Genomic DNA, 17,855 nt, shown 5'->3' with positions numbered 1-17,855 from the left:
AAAGTGTTTTGTGGACTCAAACACTTCACCCATCCCTCCATCATTTGTTGGTGAACTATCCCTTTAATCCAACCTGTGGGAAACAATGTGAAACGTCTGAATTAACACACAGTATATTTTTTGACTTACTGCATACAGTTTCAATAGTTACATTTATGATGTGTAAATGTACTGTTACGCACTAAAGGCATAACAAGACAAATCGAAAAAAGCTTATTTAATTTTCATGTGGACATTTAGATGAGAGATAGTCTACACCACCCTCATGTCTATTCATTACAATAAGCTACAGTTAGCTTAGCACAAAGACTGGACAAAGGGGGAAACAGCTAGCGTGACCCTCTGTTCTCCGGGGGTTGCCTGGCAACTGCTCCCAGCCAAGAATTAATAATAGTCATAAACTGTATGAATGAGATGACAGCTCCCCAACAGTGAAGCCAAATCTTCTTGATTGCCCCCTGGTGGTTGGCTGCTGTATGGGCCATACCTTCACCCACCTTCATTTTAGTGGATGGAACATGGAACAAACAAAAAGCAAACAAAGTACATGTAAATAAATTTGTTTCTGTCTTTGTAATTTTAAAGTGTACATGTCTCTGATAAGTTTGGTTTTAATTGGTTAAATTGAGGATTGACAGCAGATACTGTCTCCTGATTGGTCGAGCAAGTGTGGATTTGTTTGTCACAGGTATAGTCAAGGAGTCAAGCTGCAACTGAAGAAAACTGATTTGTTTCATAAGGCGACTGTTAGATCTTGGCGGAGGTATGTGCTCCACTTACTGCCACTCTAGTTTACCATATCTTGAACTAGAACATTTCTGGTTGATCAGCCAGTTGCTAGCTTGAAGACTCTTCAAAGGGCATTTCATCTTCTTTCCCTCTCTAAAATAAAAACAAATCCGGGCACTTAATGTTTTTCTTTGTGCACCTGCATCCATGTCGCACTTGTGTCAAGTGGGACATGGAGTCATGCATTCTTCAGGGGCCTCTCCCTGATCCACAGGGACTTGGGTTGTGCCTCTTCTTGCGTCACTTTGGAGAAAAGCTGTTGCCAAATTAACAAGAAAAAACAAAAATGATGTCATACTTTTCCTTTTGTCGCATTAACTTCCTGTTCTTTCAAAACAAAGAACACATAAATACAAACTAACTTCACAGCGAGTGATCTCACCGATGTTTTGTGTTCTTTGTGTTGTTTGCCTGAGTTAACGGACTCCAGTCACAGCCCCCCTGAAACTCTAGTCCTCAGAGGGGGAAACGGCAACCATGACAACCATGTTCAATTCACTCCATTATCATATCATTTCCAGATGTTGTACATTTAATTCAGGACCTCCCCTTCCTCCTGCTGGACCTCGCATGTTTGGCTCTGAGTTCTGGCTCTCAACACCTTCGTAATACCTACACTATTGTGCAATGCATTGTTGTTATTGTTGTAGCCTCTGTGTGTAAGAAATTAACGGGGCTGTAGTAAAATAAGCTGGTGCATTATGATTACTCCTCCCTGCAATATGGAACCTTACATCGTTTTTTTCCAGGTTCTTTTTTTGCCTTTTGCAGGCGGCTCTGTGCACAGCATTGTTATCAGATGTAGCCTATACACAACATTGTTTCAACTATGAATGGCAGCAGTAATGGACTGCCAGACCCGCAGAAGACATAACAATTCTCAGAATGCCTGAAAAGGTGCTATTTTCTGCAGTCTGTGTGTCACGGTTAAAGGGTCGCGCCACAAAAAACCCGCTGGCGAGCAGATTCCCTCACATCCACTGTGGCTGCCGATCAGAGGGAGGCAGGAACCTATGCAACTTGCCCATTGCCCTGACCCGAACACTAGATTAGAGGCTTGAAGACAAGAATCCAACAGTATTTTGTTTCGATGAACTCGAGTTGTAGACAAAAGCAAAGTCGAACAATGTAGCCGAGCAGCAGGGGACATTTTTGAAGACAAAGGAGCGAATCCAAATACAGTCCCCCTGAAACCTGTCGTGTTTGGTGAACTCGTCAGCCCCAGACAGCAGTATTGATATTTAACTCCACCAAGGAGGATATGTCCTCATCTGTTTGTGAGCAAGATAACACAAAAACAACAGAACAGATTTCAACAAAACATGGGGGGAGATGCACCAATTCATTTTGATGCTGATCTGGATCAAGGGGTGGATTTTCTCAGTTTTCTCAAGGGTTTATGCTGCTTTCCATTGTACTCGTAACTCGACCTCCGATCCGGAAAAGAGCGCAGCATAATTTATGGATCTTGATGAAAGAAATAATTGAACTGATTGTATTCAAGGGGGCTGTCGGGCCTTGGTTGAGTTTTGAGCTCTACAGTTTCCTTCTAGTTCAACACATTATCATCAGTATAAAAACGAGAGGTAACATCCCTGTTAGTTTATTGTTTATTCAGTCTTTGACTCAGTTGGGTAGATTACTTACAGAATCTAAATATATCTCTCAAAAAAATAATACTGTATGCTTTTTTTTACTTGAAAGAGCGTGTCGTCTTCCTGTAAATCTCTCACATACAACATATATACACATGACATTTACACTTGCATACACAGTCGTAAAAAGCATCACATCTGAAAAGTGGATTCAACTCGACTTCTGAGGCTTTGCCAGCTAAAATACATCTGCATACATTCGAAAAAACTCAAACTGTTCGGCCTGTTTCCGCTATTCAACTGAGCTCAGTGGTAATCACTCACATTTCTTTGCAATGATGTGAGTGTATATGGCCCCTCTGAAATAAGAAACCGAACCCAGACAGACAGAGCACTCGTGTGATTCCAAACCCACTTTGATCAAGCTTTACTTGTCAGTTGTGAAGATGGTGCAGTTAGTCAATTTATGGTGGCTGATAATTATTACCGAGACCGATCATTTCGATATTTCATTAAGGTTTTTGTGTAATTTGAGTCAAGGTAGTGCAGTAAACATGATGAAGTTAAATGGTCCTAACACTTTACATCGATTTAAAATCCCCATGATTGTCACAAATGCAAATTCTGACCTAGATTAAAAGATACAGAAGCCTAAAAATATTTTGAAATCAAAATAACTATATTTCCAATGTTTCGACTTCGATGCATTGTCATGAAATTAAAGGCAAATTGACATCAAGTTTGTCAATTTTATCTGCAGAAAAACACCAAAGGATCAAATAATGATATTATAGGAAACATTTGATTCTGTCCGCTGTAATTCAAGTGTCAGTGTGTGACCTACTGATTAAGTATTAGTTGAATTTTTGGTAAAAACAACGTGGACATGTCTGGACACCACCTTCTCCACATTTCACACCACTCATCATTTGACATAGTGCTGTTTTGACTCCCAGTCTTAAATAAATAGTGAGCATCAGGACTTTGAACGGAGGCTAAATAATGATTAACTGAGTCAAAATATGTCATTTTCTTTAGAAATGGGGGCAGCAGATACTGAAGCGCTTAAAGTAAACACACGGTTTCAGTTGAAAACAAACACTCACTTCCTACTGGCTGATTGCAGATACACATAAGTGATGGTGGAGCTTTGAAGCGAGAGTCAATTGTTGGACACTGTTTCATACCACATTCCTAGAAGCAAAATATTCCTGGTTTGTGAGTATGTGTAAATGTAAAGTTATATTATAATCTTAATAATAACTGCACATGTCTATGAAGCTTTAAATTACTTTGAAATCCATTGCATTTAACAGTCAAAGCCAGTTGTTTGTAAAGTTCAACCTTTTACATATATAAGTGATTATCATTGAGTGTTAGAGAGGGATTTACCAGTGAATAAACTAAATGCGCAGACCTCATAATGCAAGAACAACATTTTATTGTTCATTTTTATAACTGGTATTCATCTCTATTACAATTGTCCGTTCACTTAGTGGCCGGCAACAGAGCAAAGGAGCTTTTGCCAAAAAACGTGCAGTTAACCTTGATGCATCTGAGCAGAATTTACAGATCAAACACTACTTCTGTGTCAAACACGCTGTTTATAGGTGCTTGGCAGGTGAGTCTTTCATACTTAAGTGAAGGTTGTTGGGTTTTTTTTATGGTGACACATTTCCACCTGGACAAAACCTCTCAACCACTCATAAGTGGGCATGCGATTTAGGGAATGTACATTCCACCGCCTCCTCGGGGTCTTCTCTGTGACTCCGTGCGGACTTGACTGACCCAATGTGACACCGCATGCATAGCTCCAGCAGATGCGAAACACATTTCAACAAATCACACACTGGGCTGAGGCTCTCCACTCAGACTAATGAGAGGATTTCTTTTTATCAAATGAGTTGATTTGAGCTGCGCGTGGATAACAGGTGATGTGATTTCAGCAGAGAGGTATACCGGTTATGTCTGAAACCTGAATACAAGCTTTATATGAGCATTTCATGTGTCGCTTCCAAGTGGTGTGGGTGTGTACACTATATATTTCATAACGTGGAGCTTCACATATGCAAGAATAATCTCTCTCTGACTGTGAGTGGATCAAAACCTCAGAACTCAAAACTATAAAAAAAAAAAATGAAATGAGAACATGTCTTCAAACTAGCGCCTACTTATAGCTACAGGGTAGTGCTGGTATCAATAGAGAAGATACAATATCTTGAAGAGTACATGAACAACTGTACTTCACCTTTGAAATGTAAAGAGCATTTGCACTGATAATGAGGAATCACTCTCCACGCATTTAAGTAAAAAGGAGAATTCAGCTCTGCAAAGGTAGAACTGTCTTTTCTTTCAAGTGATCAAGGCCTGTAGCTTCAGGGCAGTAGACAGAGCTCTTCACCAGCAGCGCCGAGCGGTGCTTTGCCATGTTGACACACAACACAAGTTCATTAGCTGCGGAGGGTTGCTACCAGTCGCCATCCGTCAATGCAGAGTTTTCTCTTCAGTAACAAAACAAATTGGCGTCACTTCATAATTTAAGTTTAAAGCTTTACTGCTTCTGCTTGTGTGTGTGTGTGTGTGTGTGTGTGTGTGTGTGTTTGTGTGTGTGTGTGTGTGGGGGGGGGGGTGGTAGCTTCATGCTGGAGGGAAACACTAAAGACATTTAAAAATATACTGTATCTGATAGCATATTGTCACTTAACAGTGAAATTCAGGCTGTCATGCATTGGCCACACTTGCACGCTGTCAGCAGGAAAACAACTTAACACAAAAAAACACCCAGTGCAGAGGTATAGTGATTGGGAGTCCCTTGCTAACAGGATACTTTGCGTTATTGGCTGATTCTGCCGAAAGTACTGCCCTGAAACTAGAAGCCAGAATATCTTAATGGAGAGCTTCACTCTGTGACAAGAAATAACAGCACTTAGTGGTTTTTTGCTTGGTTTGTCCTCTCACTGCAGAGGAGGATATATATCAGATCCAGTTTTGGAAGGTGACAGGCGATTCCCCAGTCAGCTAGGTCGCTCTTAACACAGTCCAGAGCAGCGAGGGACAGCAGTCAGATACTGGCTCTGTGGGGGCAGGTGGGGGTTAAGTGCCGGCTAGGCCATGAGGTGGAAGTGGGAGGGGAATGGGAGGGTGCGTCAGTGATCTCCCAGGGGCTGACCTCACGTCACCACTTGCTGCACGTTTGAGCGTTCGTGAGGGCAAGAGCGGCCTCCACAGTGCAGCCTCCTGAGCAGCCGCTGGAGCTTGTTGGAAAAGTTTTTGTTCATCTGCCTGTACATGAGAGGCATCGCAAAGCTGCTTGAGAATGCCAGCAGTTTGGACACACATTTCAAGAAGTAATAGGTAGGTAAGTAGTGTGCATTGCTTACGTACCCCGGCGCACCAGCTACAGTGTGTACCAACAGGGTCATGTAGTATGGGGTCCACAGTACAAACTGCACACAGACTGAGGCTAGCAGCAGCCTGTGGATGGAAGGGTCCAAGCGAGCGGAGTCCTGATCCAGAGGCGTTGTCTCTTTTCTAATGCGCAAAATGAGCACAAAGGCATAGAGGACGGCCACAGCCGGAACCACGTAGCCGATGAACATCATGATGGCGTCTGCCGCCTCCTTGTTCTGCATTTTGGAGCACTCAACCATCTTGGTGGAGATGTGGTTGCACACGTAAAAGAGCAGCGAGGAGAAGCTGGTGAGCACTGCACCGCCCCAGATGAACCCACACACATGTTTTGTGTTATACACGCTGGACATGTACGTGCGAGGCAGCGCTCGCTCTATATAGTAGTCCAGACTGAGCAGCGTGGTGGAATACATGATGACCAGTGACGAGATGTTGAAGAGGATGAGCAGGGTGATGTAGACCTCGTTGTTGTACTCCCATAAGTGCCAGCGGGTGAAGGTCGAGCTCAGCAGCTCCACGGGCGCTACAAGGTTGAGCACGATGCCCGCGATGGCCATGTTGACGAAATACACATCGGGCATAGTCATGGACACCTTGTTGGAGAGGTTGACCACGACCAGCAGAACATTGTAGCACAGCCCCAGTGGAAAGCACACCAGGAGGTAGACGAGGGAGAAGACTGACAGGATGAGGCCAAAGTCCTGGCAGAGGCGGAAGTCCACGCTAGTGTCCGTCTCATTGTAAACCATGCAGATCCACATCGCTGGGCTCTGACACAGGTCAAGCACTCAACAGGTCGACTGCAGGCAGAGAGTCGGGAAGAAAAGAGTGAGTTAATGTTAAATATCAGTGTAATACTCAAATAAACCATATAGATTTTTCACAAAACATTACAAATACGTGCAGAACAGGAAACAATGCATTTCAAGTCATTGTTCCTGTAATGTTAGTGGATAAGACAAATATCACAATTATAAAAAGACAAAAGTCCCGTGTGTGAGCTCCCGTGTAAATAGGTTTGATTAATTATTGATGTATTTAATGTAAAAGTGTGTTTGTGTTCTGTGCTTCGCTCGGCTGCAGAGCTCAACCCTCTGTGTTGTTGGTTTCTGTGCTCGCCAGGAGAGCAAGCAGGGCCTTGACACAATAACTCGGCGAGGCTATTATGCGCCGGGTAACGCTGTTAATTTCACATCAGTGCATCTGACTGGCTGAGTACGAAGCCCTCACAATGTGGCTGCCACAATGTGTCGGCTGCGAGCTCACCCTCAAAACCCACTGTTTCTTCTCTTTGAGAGCCACACCGGCCGCTGCAAATGAGGCCCTTGTTCTGATGGAAGAATACATCAGAACAAGGGCCTGTTTGACGCCTCTGCAACATTTTTCTGTCTCTCTTTCTTTCGCTCTTTCTCCCTCTCCGCCACAGTCACATGCAGGGGGCCTCTGCTGCCTGTGCGAGAGCTGCCTTTGTGCTCTGCACATGGTCACGCAGCGAGATTAAGAGGAACACCAGCTTTGGAGGTCCTGCTCTTGAGTAAAGCATTTGCACCCTCTGTTCAGGTTACTGCCAAGTTGACTTGGGAAGGGGGGGGGGGGTCGGGCACATGATAATGGGTAGATTTATAAAGAGTTAAATGTGAAGCAGGCTCTCGGGAAGGGTGGGTGAGGACCGAGTCGAGGGGTTGGAGTTCAGGGCAAGGTCAATGAAAACGACCACGCACACGTCAGGAGCTTTTGTTTCTCAAGACTGCTGAGGCAGTGAGTTTTAAAACAGTTATGTAACGCTCCCTCTGCATTATTAACTCAGGTAATTTTTAATACATTTTTCAAACACGCTTTGATCGAGGAAAGGGAAGATCATAAGGCTATCGCAGCATTGCAGTGATAAGTTCAAAAAAGCTCACTGTCGTTCCTCAGCGATACTTTTCCACATGTTTGGCTTCATTCTCCAAAACTGTTTAAAAAAGAACAATTCTCACTAGAGCTGAAGAGAAACAAAAAGTAACACACCAACAAAAAAGAAGATGCGTCACACTTTGCACAATTCTATGGAAATACCTCCCCTGCAATGAAAGAAACGAAAAAGGGAAGGACGACAGATTAGTTCCTCGGGAGGATGAGTAACATTGCCAGTAAAGGAGGAAACGTTCCTCCGCTTCCTTACGTAACTTCACTACAGAGGGGCTGTTTTGGCTTTAAGCCGCAGACACAGACGCACACAGACACACAGGGGCTCAGTCCCTCCTCTGTACTACTCCAATTGGCTGTAATGAGACTGTAGTGCTGGAGGCTGGAGCTTAGAGGCGGACTGGAACAGGATCAGGAGGAAGGAAGTGTAGAGTTACTCAAAAAGAAAACAACAACCAAAAAAAAATATATATCATTCCCAGAACAGGAGCCCTGGTCAGGCCTGATGTAAACATTGTTCTCTAACACCAGCAGTGACTCACTGAATTAAACAGACCCTGACAGAAGCCCATCATTAACCCTGCTCCTCTCCCTTAAGATCATTTTCTGATTGTATTGTAGATTGAAAGTGTGTCACCCCCCCTTCGCCCCTTCAATACCCTATCCTCACTTAAAAGAGAAAATGACTTAAAGACAGGTCGCGGATTATTAAAGAGCCCTAGCTGCTTTGTGGTTGGCTGTCCCCATTCATTAGCACCTGCTGTATACAGACATGTCTGCCACCCTTTCATTATCACGTTGGCTCGCTCTGCAGCTTCCGACAGCTGAGTGGAACCTCATAATTCTGCATATAAAAGGAGTTTATATAGATGTGTTTTGGTGTGTGCCGGAGTTTAATTACAGTTACGATGCTGGCCTTGTCTCCAAAGACGTCTGAACAAGCAGATGCGCAGCATCAACACAACTTCACTTCAAGTACACACACTTGCTCATGAGTCTTGAGTTGGATGGAGAAGTTCCTGTTTCCTGCGTCTCCATGGAAAAGATTTCTCCAGTATCTGATTCAGTCCATCTTAACACCAGACACGTTATCAAGGACACCAACATTCCGATATTAACCAAATAAAGACTAAGAATAGTATACAGAAGACACTGACATAAAAACCTTTACACAAACAAGGTCATAAGCAAACATTTACTACAAGTCTATTGGAGAGGGCATACTTCAGCAAACACCATATCTTGCTATGTTAAAAACTCCCACATTGGTCTGTTTCTCCAGATCTGCTATAACATTTGATGGATTCTTTCTTGGGTCATGCGCCACCATAAAACTTAATGGAAATTGGTTTAGTTTGAGAGAAAGCCTGCTAACAAACAAACACACAGACGCAGATGAAAACATAACGTCCTCTCCAGATGTAACCCAGACATGTTGAATATTCTGACCTCAGTTGCATTAAGTGAAAATTGTAGACAGGCTACATGTTTTTGATATAATGCCGTTTTTTTTTTGAAGGGCGTAAACTTCGCAATGGTGTTATTTTCAAAAAGGTCCGGGTAATGTCGGTCATTTGACGTAGGGGACATAATGTCGATCTGAACCATAATCAGAATATTCAAATTTGGTGAAAAAAATCTTAAAAATAAAACCCCCCTCAAGTTCACCATTTAAACAAAGACAAACAAGTCCAGGCATGGTTACCACTTTGCTATAATCAACACTTATTATATGTTTCAGATCTGTTTTTTCATGCTGATCTTGTCAACAATCAGTACTAACTGTGAACTGTCTGCCTCAGATCTACTCTGGGGCGACTTCTACTCGGCTGTTGTGAAAGACATTGCACTTCTAGCTATGCACATATTGCCAGCAGCCTTTGATAATGAGATCTTTAGTTTTCCACTCAGCTGAGGCGGAAAAAAAACACAGGAGAGGTGAAAGAAAGAAAATGTCTACCCCTGACTTTGAGGCACCACACACGCACACACACACACTCACACGGCATGACCGATGTCAGTTTTAATTCAAGGTAATGAGCCCCATTACATTTCTAAAATCCAAGACAACAGAGGGATGTGACGTTGTAATGGTAGTGAGAAGGTCACAGGAAAACCTGCTAATGTACAAGCAGGGTTTTGAAAGGTTATAGCAGCATGTATAACGACAAATGTCTAAGGAATCTGTAGATGTGGTAGTTGTGTCTCTTTTAAAGTACATTAATTAGTTTTCATGTACAATCTTTACTGTAATAACTACAGAACTACTCTTGATTACAAGTCCGTTACTGAAATTATTATCTATTGTAACACATTCTCTTGCTGGATTTTTTTTGGTCATTGTTTATGTCTCACTTCTTCTTTTACGTATAAAAAGAGATGCATCCAATTTCAAACGATGTAACCGTCACAGCACACACCAAACACACACACACACACACACACTGCCATGCGTCCTGGTGTGGTTGTTGAGCAATACACCTGCTAGAGGGCAGCGCAGAGTCACCAGTTTTTGACAACAACAGACACATCATATAGGCGTCTGTTGTTTCTTGTCAACTCCCAAAGTCTCTGCTCAAAAAGTTTGGCCATCGTTATCTTTTGTCTTCCTCGAGTCCTGTAGATGTCTCACTTACACTGCTGGCTACACTGCCCCCTAACAATTTGTGGTGGTACTGCTCCGTTTCGTTCTGTTAGCTTTCAGTAGACGCGCATAAGAAATGGAAGAAATTAACATTGAGCAGGGACAGAAAGCTCTGTCTGTTTCCTTCTATATACATATATATATACATACCTTCCTTTACTCTCAATTAATAAGGCAGATACCCATAGCTACAAGAATTCTAACGATTTACTGTATGGTGTCTTTTATAAAGTATCTATATGCATCTATTTCTGCCAGTTTGTCATTGAGAAAACAAATCCAGGAGAAAGACCGGGCCGCTTCTCATTTTGCTAGCTGCACCCCATAAAAGTGCAACACGTAAAACTACACAAGGAAAAATCGTTGTGTTCTTCTTCTCGCCCTTGACTCTGACAGCTGTCGTGGACTAGGTTAAACCCTGTCTGAACTTTTTGCCCCATTTCATGCCAGAGGTAGTTAACTTGAATACTCCCAGAGGGGGAGGCCCTGCTTCAGCATGCTTCAGCCCCACCAGACAACACCATCGCGTAAGAGTGACGCCCACATGCCTGACGTCTCAGCGTTCTGCGGCCAGATCTCGCGGGCTGATGGGAGTAGTGTGACATGCATGGCCCACACCCCTCATATATCCTTACTGGAATTTACAGGCCCTTCTCAGAAAGTACTGAGTGATGTCACATGATTCGCAGCTCACGTCTGCTGCAGTGTGCAGCGGAGCAGCAGCGAGGAGTACAACTGGGAGAAAATAAGATCACGCTGCTCACATGCCGGGACTGTTTATCCTCTTATGATTCAAAAAAACGTAACCGCTTTCATCCTGGGAGGCCAAAACCACGTTATACTTTCAAATAAAACCCTAAATCTCTACTGGTTTTGGTGATTCTCTCAGCTGCCTATCACTCTTGGAATTATCAATTAATGAGGGATCTGGCTTCAGGTGAATGCTAATGCAAAACATTTAGCAGATGAAAAATTCTACACTCACAGGGGTTATTAAAATACTGACTCCATTTTTGAGGAGAAACTCACAGGAATTTGTTTGTGTGCAGGACAGGTTAGCTTGTTTCTGGTGACTGGCATTCCTGGCAAACCATAGATCTTGTGCACACATTACTTGCAGAGGGACACTTCACAGACAGACATAACAAATAGTCATGGAGAAAACCAGTATTTCCTGAGTGTAGTCGTCTCTGTTCGAGGACGAGTCACGGGCCAGTTTCGACGGCCCTCCTCGGCTTCCTTCCGGCAACACGCTGAACTGTCACAGGCCTCGGCACAAGTCAGAGTTCAATGGTCAGCACAAAGCAGGGCTTACTGTCATTGAGCACACACACACACACACACTTGACCCCTTCGGTCACATGGACGGAGCTGACGACAACAAGTGCAAAGCCTGCAGCTCAAGAAGCATTTAATTTGGCAAGGGGTGTGTACTTTAAATAGAATTCAGTCATAGTGAGTAAGGGTATAACGTCATTTATAAAAGATCACTGCCATGTTATCAGAATCATTACTGACACTTCCATGAATGAATCATCTCGAGCCAGAATCTGAAATATATCATTTGTAAATTAACATTTGTAATAAAATAATGACATTGAGCGCTTTGAATATGATCAAATTAGGAGGTTGGTATTGGTTTTACGCTGACATTCATATACATATAAAACAGTTACTAATCACTTACTAATGTACTGGAAGTTAAGTCAGTGTATTAGCACATGTAGAGATCCAGTAAAGTGTCAACATCTCGGAGTGTACCAGTACTAAACATCACATGTGGTTAGATAAACAAACTCACTGTGGTGACATCCCATTAGCTGTGGCTTTCAATGGGCCATTATTCATATAAAAGGGAAGTCTCACACGACCTTCAACCAACTTATTTTAATTTCTAAAGAAGGGAAATGAAAAGGGTTTTACTTGACAGGACTCTGGTTGACCTGACACAACTTCTCTTTCTTTTATTCTATTCCCAGCTCTGGAGAAAACTGACCCCGTGAGAAGCACGCCAGGAAGTTAAAAGCCTGGAGGTTAAGAAAACAATCTTCAGGGTCTCTTTACAGCCTCTGAAGTATTAGTACTAGGGTTAGTTCGTATGATCGTGGACAGTGGGGTCTCTCCATCACACTTGACTGAGCACATCAAAGCGGGGAGAGCTGTCAGGGCTTCACCACTGTTCTTCCGTCAGCGGCACAAGTAAAGATGCTCGGTCATCAGATTCAACCTTTTCTATCGCTGCGAACGTGGGCATCCGGCGTAAACTTGGCGCTTTTACGCACGGAAATAGTGGCAGAATAACGCAAACTAAACTCACCAGGAACGTACGGACTTGGCTCGGTGACAAACCTACGGGCGCATCAGGTTCGGACGAAGCGTTTCCACTCGCATTTCTCGCTCGTTTCCTTCCAAAATCACACATCCTGCAGATGAGAAAATCACGCGCCTCGGCTCCTCGTCGCCTCCGCAACACGGCGAGTTCCACGAAGCGGGTCCGTCTCACCGCATTTCCGAGCACTTCGCTCGGCAACTTTTCCGGCGGACGAGGCTCCTTGTGAAAAGGAGGCAGAGCCGCGGCAGACTTTACTACTGCTGGAGCCCGACACTGTGTACACACGTGACCCTCCCCCACCGTCTCCTCTCTCCGCTGCACGGCCGGGAGCCAGGCCCCTATGGCCCGCTCCTCTGCTGTGATTGGGCCAGGGGCCGGGAGGTGGGGACCGAGGAGGGGGACCGACTCCCCCCCCCACACTCACACACACACACACACTCACACACACACACACAAACACACATACACGCGCACACACTGGACTCCTGCAAACTTTTGATATTCTGCAGAACAACAGGGTTTTTTCCTGGTAAAGTAGACACAGATATCATTATCATATGTAGCCACTATTTACTGTATGTTACAACTATGTCATGTGATGTAAGCAATACATTTTTTTAATTTTAGTCTTTAAAACAGAAAATCCCCTTACAGATCAAAGGCCGTATGAATTTAGATGGACGCTGCGTTTCCACTTCATCCCTCCATCCAGAAGGTCCCACCAATACAACCGTGACGTTTTATACATCAGTGTGATAAGGACTATCTAACAATATAATACAAAATATCCCCTCACATATCATGTTGCAACTTCAAAAGGAGCAACCTCACCCTAAAGCTTATAGTTGCTTCCTTGTGAGTGAGCAGACGGACAGCTGCAGACATCAGAGATGTTGTTCCTATTAGGCTGGAGTTACACTTACCCAATTGACCACTGGGGGAGGTACATTTCGTAATCTCTGTGCAAACGTCCGTGTAGGCCTACCCACCAAGTTCCCATTACCCTATCTATGCCTATCCCTAACCTTATCTGTTATCTCTGTCATTCTAAAGGGAAAGGCATACTCTGCGAGAACTTCTTGTCACTTGATTGAATAGTTTCTGAAGCCCTCCATTCTGCCGTTGGGTTAGTTTTGCTTGAGCATCTTTGTCACAAAATGTTGTTGTTATTACACCGTTTAAACGTTACAGTAAGACGGCTGGCATTCTCTCTGGCCTTCAAGTGAGGCAGATCAACTCAAGTTAACACTTGATTCCCATTATGGTCAAACATTATATTTTGATTGCTTAACCTGCCCTTTAGGCCAGCATATGCTAGACCTAGACCTAACTTGAACCCTGCATGTAAAAAGAGTGCCCTTGTCACAGCACCCAATGAAATACATGCGAGTGCACATTCCTGGTGGATTGTCATCGATGCTATATATTTCAACTTTTATCTCAATATCTCAATATTTTAACTCAACTGTTGGAATGAAAGTCAAAATAACTACCTCCATTTTTTTTTTTTTCATTTTACAGCTTGGGAAAGAACAGGGGTTTTCCTTGGCTGTAAAAGTTTGTCTCAGAGCGCAGTATTTTGTGACAGATTTACCTTCCAGCTCATGCATTTATTGCTCTACCTGCCTCCCCCCCTCGATTCATATTTCGTCTCACCAGTTTCTGAAACAAGTCACCCCCAGCAAAGCAACCCCCTTGTTTTAATGCAGTTTGATACTGTTTGGTCTGACTGCTGATCACCTAACCAAAGACATACTCCCAAACCACAAAGGGCAGCTCTACAAGAAACACATTTAGCGGTCTTTTGAGTCACTCCACCTAATTAAAGATATGGATGACATCTCAGCCTCTAATCTATGTTGATTTCTGTGGTCTTTTTGGACAAACAAAGCCTGTGTCCCTCAAAGTGAAAGAATAAGATTATTGTTCCTGTCTGGGGAAACATTAATACTTTGTACAGTGGCAGAGTATTGGTTACTTTCTGCTCTGACGAATATGTTCACGGGAAAAAAACGTTGTAATGCAGCATGGTTGATAAGGACATAATACAAACTGCTTGTTCGAATGATGAAATGCCTTTGTGTTGTTCTGTTGCAGTCTGTAATAATGCTGCTGAAGTTTGCTAAGAAGATTAAGGATTAGGGTGTACGCTAAATTCTTTGCAGTTTATAATATTCCGACATAATCCTGACACGGAGAAGTGTGTGGTACAGCAGATGATTAAAAGCATTTAATGCCTCTTGTTTGAACAGAAGCTAATTTCCCCACCGACTCGTCTGACACAGATAATGAGGCAAGTTAGTTAATCAGTAGAGTGGTTTTGATCACACCACCTAAAGAGTGCAGAGTTTTACGACCGAACGCTCACATTAATTCTAGTTTCTTGCTTCGCTGGTTATACATTATGCATCGTATATATATTGTGTAAACCTGAGATCATTTTACATTCTAACAACCAAAATAAATCAAAATAACTTGGCGGTCCCATAGCAATATATAATCCTAAAAGTTCAGCTTTGCCGTGATTCAATACCCAACTTTTATAGGTGCTGATGATGAGTCAAGCAAGTAAATATCATGTTCATTTATTAAAGATATTGTAGTTGGCACAGGAAAAATTTAAGATCAAAAGTTTCTATGCATCATCCATGAATCAGAGATAAGCATTGTACATGCAGTATGGAAGCATCAGGCCTTAATAAGGGCTTTGCTGTTATAGATCCCGTCCCCAGACGTCCATGAGGTGAAAGCTTGAAGTTCCACAGTGTTAAAAGAACCTGGAGGCAAACGCTCAAAAACCTCAACCCTTCATGCAAAGTCAGGATTAGTTCTTGGCCGACAATAAAAATGAAAAACAGAAGAGAAAGATAGTTGAAATGCATCGTTTGAAAACTAAATGCCTCTCTATGGCTCAGCGAGTGCACTCAGGCTTTGTAGAGGCTGAGTAGGAGTGTTGAACATAAGTCACATGTCAGTTTTGAAAGAACCGGATTAGAAATAAATCGGAATAATTCAAGAGTGGAATATTTCTCTGATCTTATATTTAAGAGTAACCACAGCTGTGCTCAGTCTAATGGGCTCGGTTGTCGGGCCTCTGTAAGTCAGAGATACTACAGTCTCCTGTCAGATGTGCAGTTTCAGAATATTATGTCCAATCTGATAACTGACCCGAAAAGGAACCATAAGTAAAACTGTTCCTTGGTTGCATCGTCAATGAGAGATAAGAATCTGATTGTGCATTCTTGCCAAAATAATATTTTCTAGATAAACAACTACATGTTTCATAATGTCAGTTGCCACAACATGGAGGAAACGGGATATCAGTACAGTGGAAATAAACACTCTATCCTTTTGCATGTGCTATAGCAATAACTTATGTAAGACGTAGTACTACAACTCAGGAGTGAGTCTTAAATGTCGAGCACTCCACTTTCCAAAGCTGTATCAATCAGCTGTTAAAGGATAATATTTACTGCAGAACATTCAAAGCAGATATTTTCACTCAATTATGCTGACAATGGTGAATTTGCCACGTACAATGCACCAATGATATGATTTAAATGTCACTCCATGAACATTAATGGACCAGTATGACAGGTTAACGAGTCTGTTCAGCTCACAATAAGAGGTTTAGAGAGTACGACCAGTGCTCCTTGGTACGCGTTGCACTTTAAACCTTTCCTGGCTTTGACAGCAGTGTTGCCACCTCGATGCGAGACAAAAGCCAGAATGCAGAAATGGCAGGTCTGACAAACTGGTGGCAGTTTTTTCTTTTTGACCAGATGGAAAATCACTACAGAGCAACTGACATATCTCTGAGTCCCCATGAAATGAAGAATTGTGTTGTTCCGGGCCAGCGAGCCTTTATCTCTGTACTTGTAATTTCTCCATTCTGACTGTCACTGCTTATTGTGACGGAGATTTAATCTGCTCCCGTAATTACTTTGTTTGTCTTCTTTTGTTTACTCATCAGATAACGTTCATCGACATTCAGAATTTGTTGTGCGGTATGAAGAATTAAAAGTGGTTGATAATGTGGGGACTGAACATGTTGTTCACCCATGTGAAACTCATTTTATCTAGTTTCTATCATGCAGTTACATTAGTTAACGTATTATGATGGGTTGCAATACACAAGCAACAGGAAACTGTCCTATTACTAGAGTCTCAGTCTGAGTCACTGGTTGGTGGATAATGCAATAATCCCTCACATACACTCTTCAGAGTTCCACATTAGTCCGATTAATACTTCATATGCTCATGCATAGCTATTAGTGTATTTCATCTTGTATAACATGAGCTACAAGCTTTCTGGCAGTTGTTCCTCTTCCTGAAACATCATATGATTAAAATTCGAAGATAATATCACAGGACCTGTAGTCAGAGAGCCCTTATGTGCTGTGGTATGTCTGGAGAATTAGCTATTTTTAAGAGATAGATTGTTGTATGTCATATCAATGTCACATCAACAGCAGAGATTGCTTGAATTGATGTGTAGCATCTTTAAACATCTTTAAACATCTTTATTATGCTGGTTTTCATGGCAGCGTCTGTGTTGTGCCTGTTCACTGTCGCAGGGGAGAAAGTTTAGTATTCGAGACCGTGGGTCTGACGGCTAAATCACGGTTTATCCCCAATCAGGCTCGGAAATCTGTTCCTATTCTTGGAAGCCACTGTAAAGCTCCGGCCTGCATTTACTTTCCTTTAAAGACTTTAGGTTTCATGACGACATATGGCTTGTTTACAAATGAAAGTGAGCGCTTGGCCTTAGTCGGCCCCGGATGCATGTCAGCCGTCTGCACAGTCACTTTGGCAGCAGATGGTCACAGACACGTAATGATAATGATTAAGCCACAGTGTCTGTGGGCAAAGGGACATTGTGAAGAATTTAATCGGACTGTGACAGTTTTTACTGTTGCCAAAGAGGATGTGACAAAGTGGTGATGAATCTAAGTAGCACCTCTATGACTTTTTAAAATATGTTTTTCCATGCACTTACACACGTAGGGAGAGGCAGACACAGCAGTGAAGTGATTGCTGTGCACATGCCTTTAAGCCCAGAGGCCTGGGAGTGCACATTAAGCTCATTAAGTCCGTGGTGGAGATTACAGCGTGATGACCAGGCACCACCGGGGCGTCTCCTCATTTTGCAGGGAGGAAGTGGAGAAATGCGGAT

The 17,855-nt window shown here is 42.9% G+C and overlaps 1 protein-coding gene across 1 annotated transcript; it reads right to left on the bottom strand.

Moving 5' to 3' along the window:
* Positions 1-2,385: 2,385 nt before the first annotated feature.
* gpr146 (G protein-coupled receptor 146) lies at positions 2,386-12,973 on the bottom strand. Its single transcript, XM_053443257.1, has 2 exons — positions 12,665-12,973; positions 2,386-6,595 (listed from the first exon to the last, which is right to left on the bottom strand). Exon 2 carries the CDS (start codon positions 6,554-6,556, stop codon positions 5,555-5,557), a length of 1,002 nt encoding a protein of 333 aa, XP_053299232.1. The 5' UTR covers positions 6,557-6,595; positions 12,665-12,973; the 3' UTR covers positions 2,386-5,554.
* Positions 12,974-17,855: the final 4,882 nt, after the last annotated feature.

This window comes from Pleuronectes platessa, chromosome 16 (assembly GCF_947347685.1).
Source record: "Pleuronectes platessa chromosome 16, fPlePla1.1, whole genome shotgun sequence".
Taxonomy (NCBI): Eukaryota; Metazoa; Chordata; class Actinopteri; order Pleuronectiformes; family Pleuronectidae; genus Pleuronectes; species Pleuronectes platessa.
Note: the sequence above shows the minus strand (reverse complement) of the source record. Positions and strands in the feature narration are given on the sequence as shown.

Excerpts from the sequence above, each read along its gene's own strand:
- gpr146 (XM_053443257.1), bottom strand. The coding sequence starts at position 6,556 with ATGTGGATCTGCATGGTTTACAATGAGACGGACACTAGCGTGGACTTC.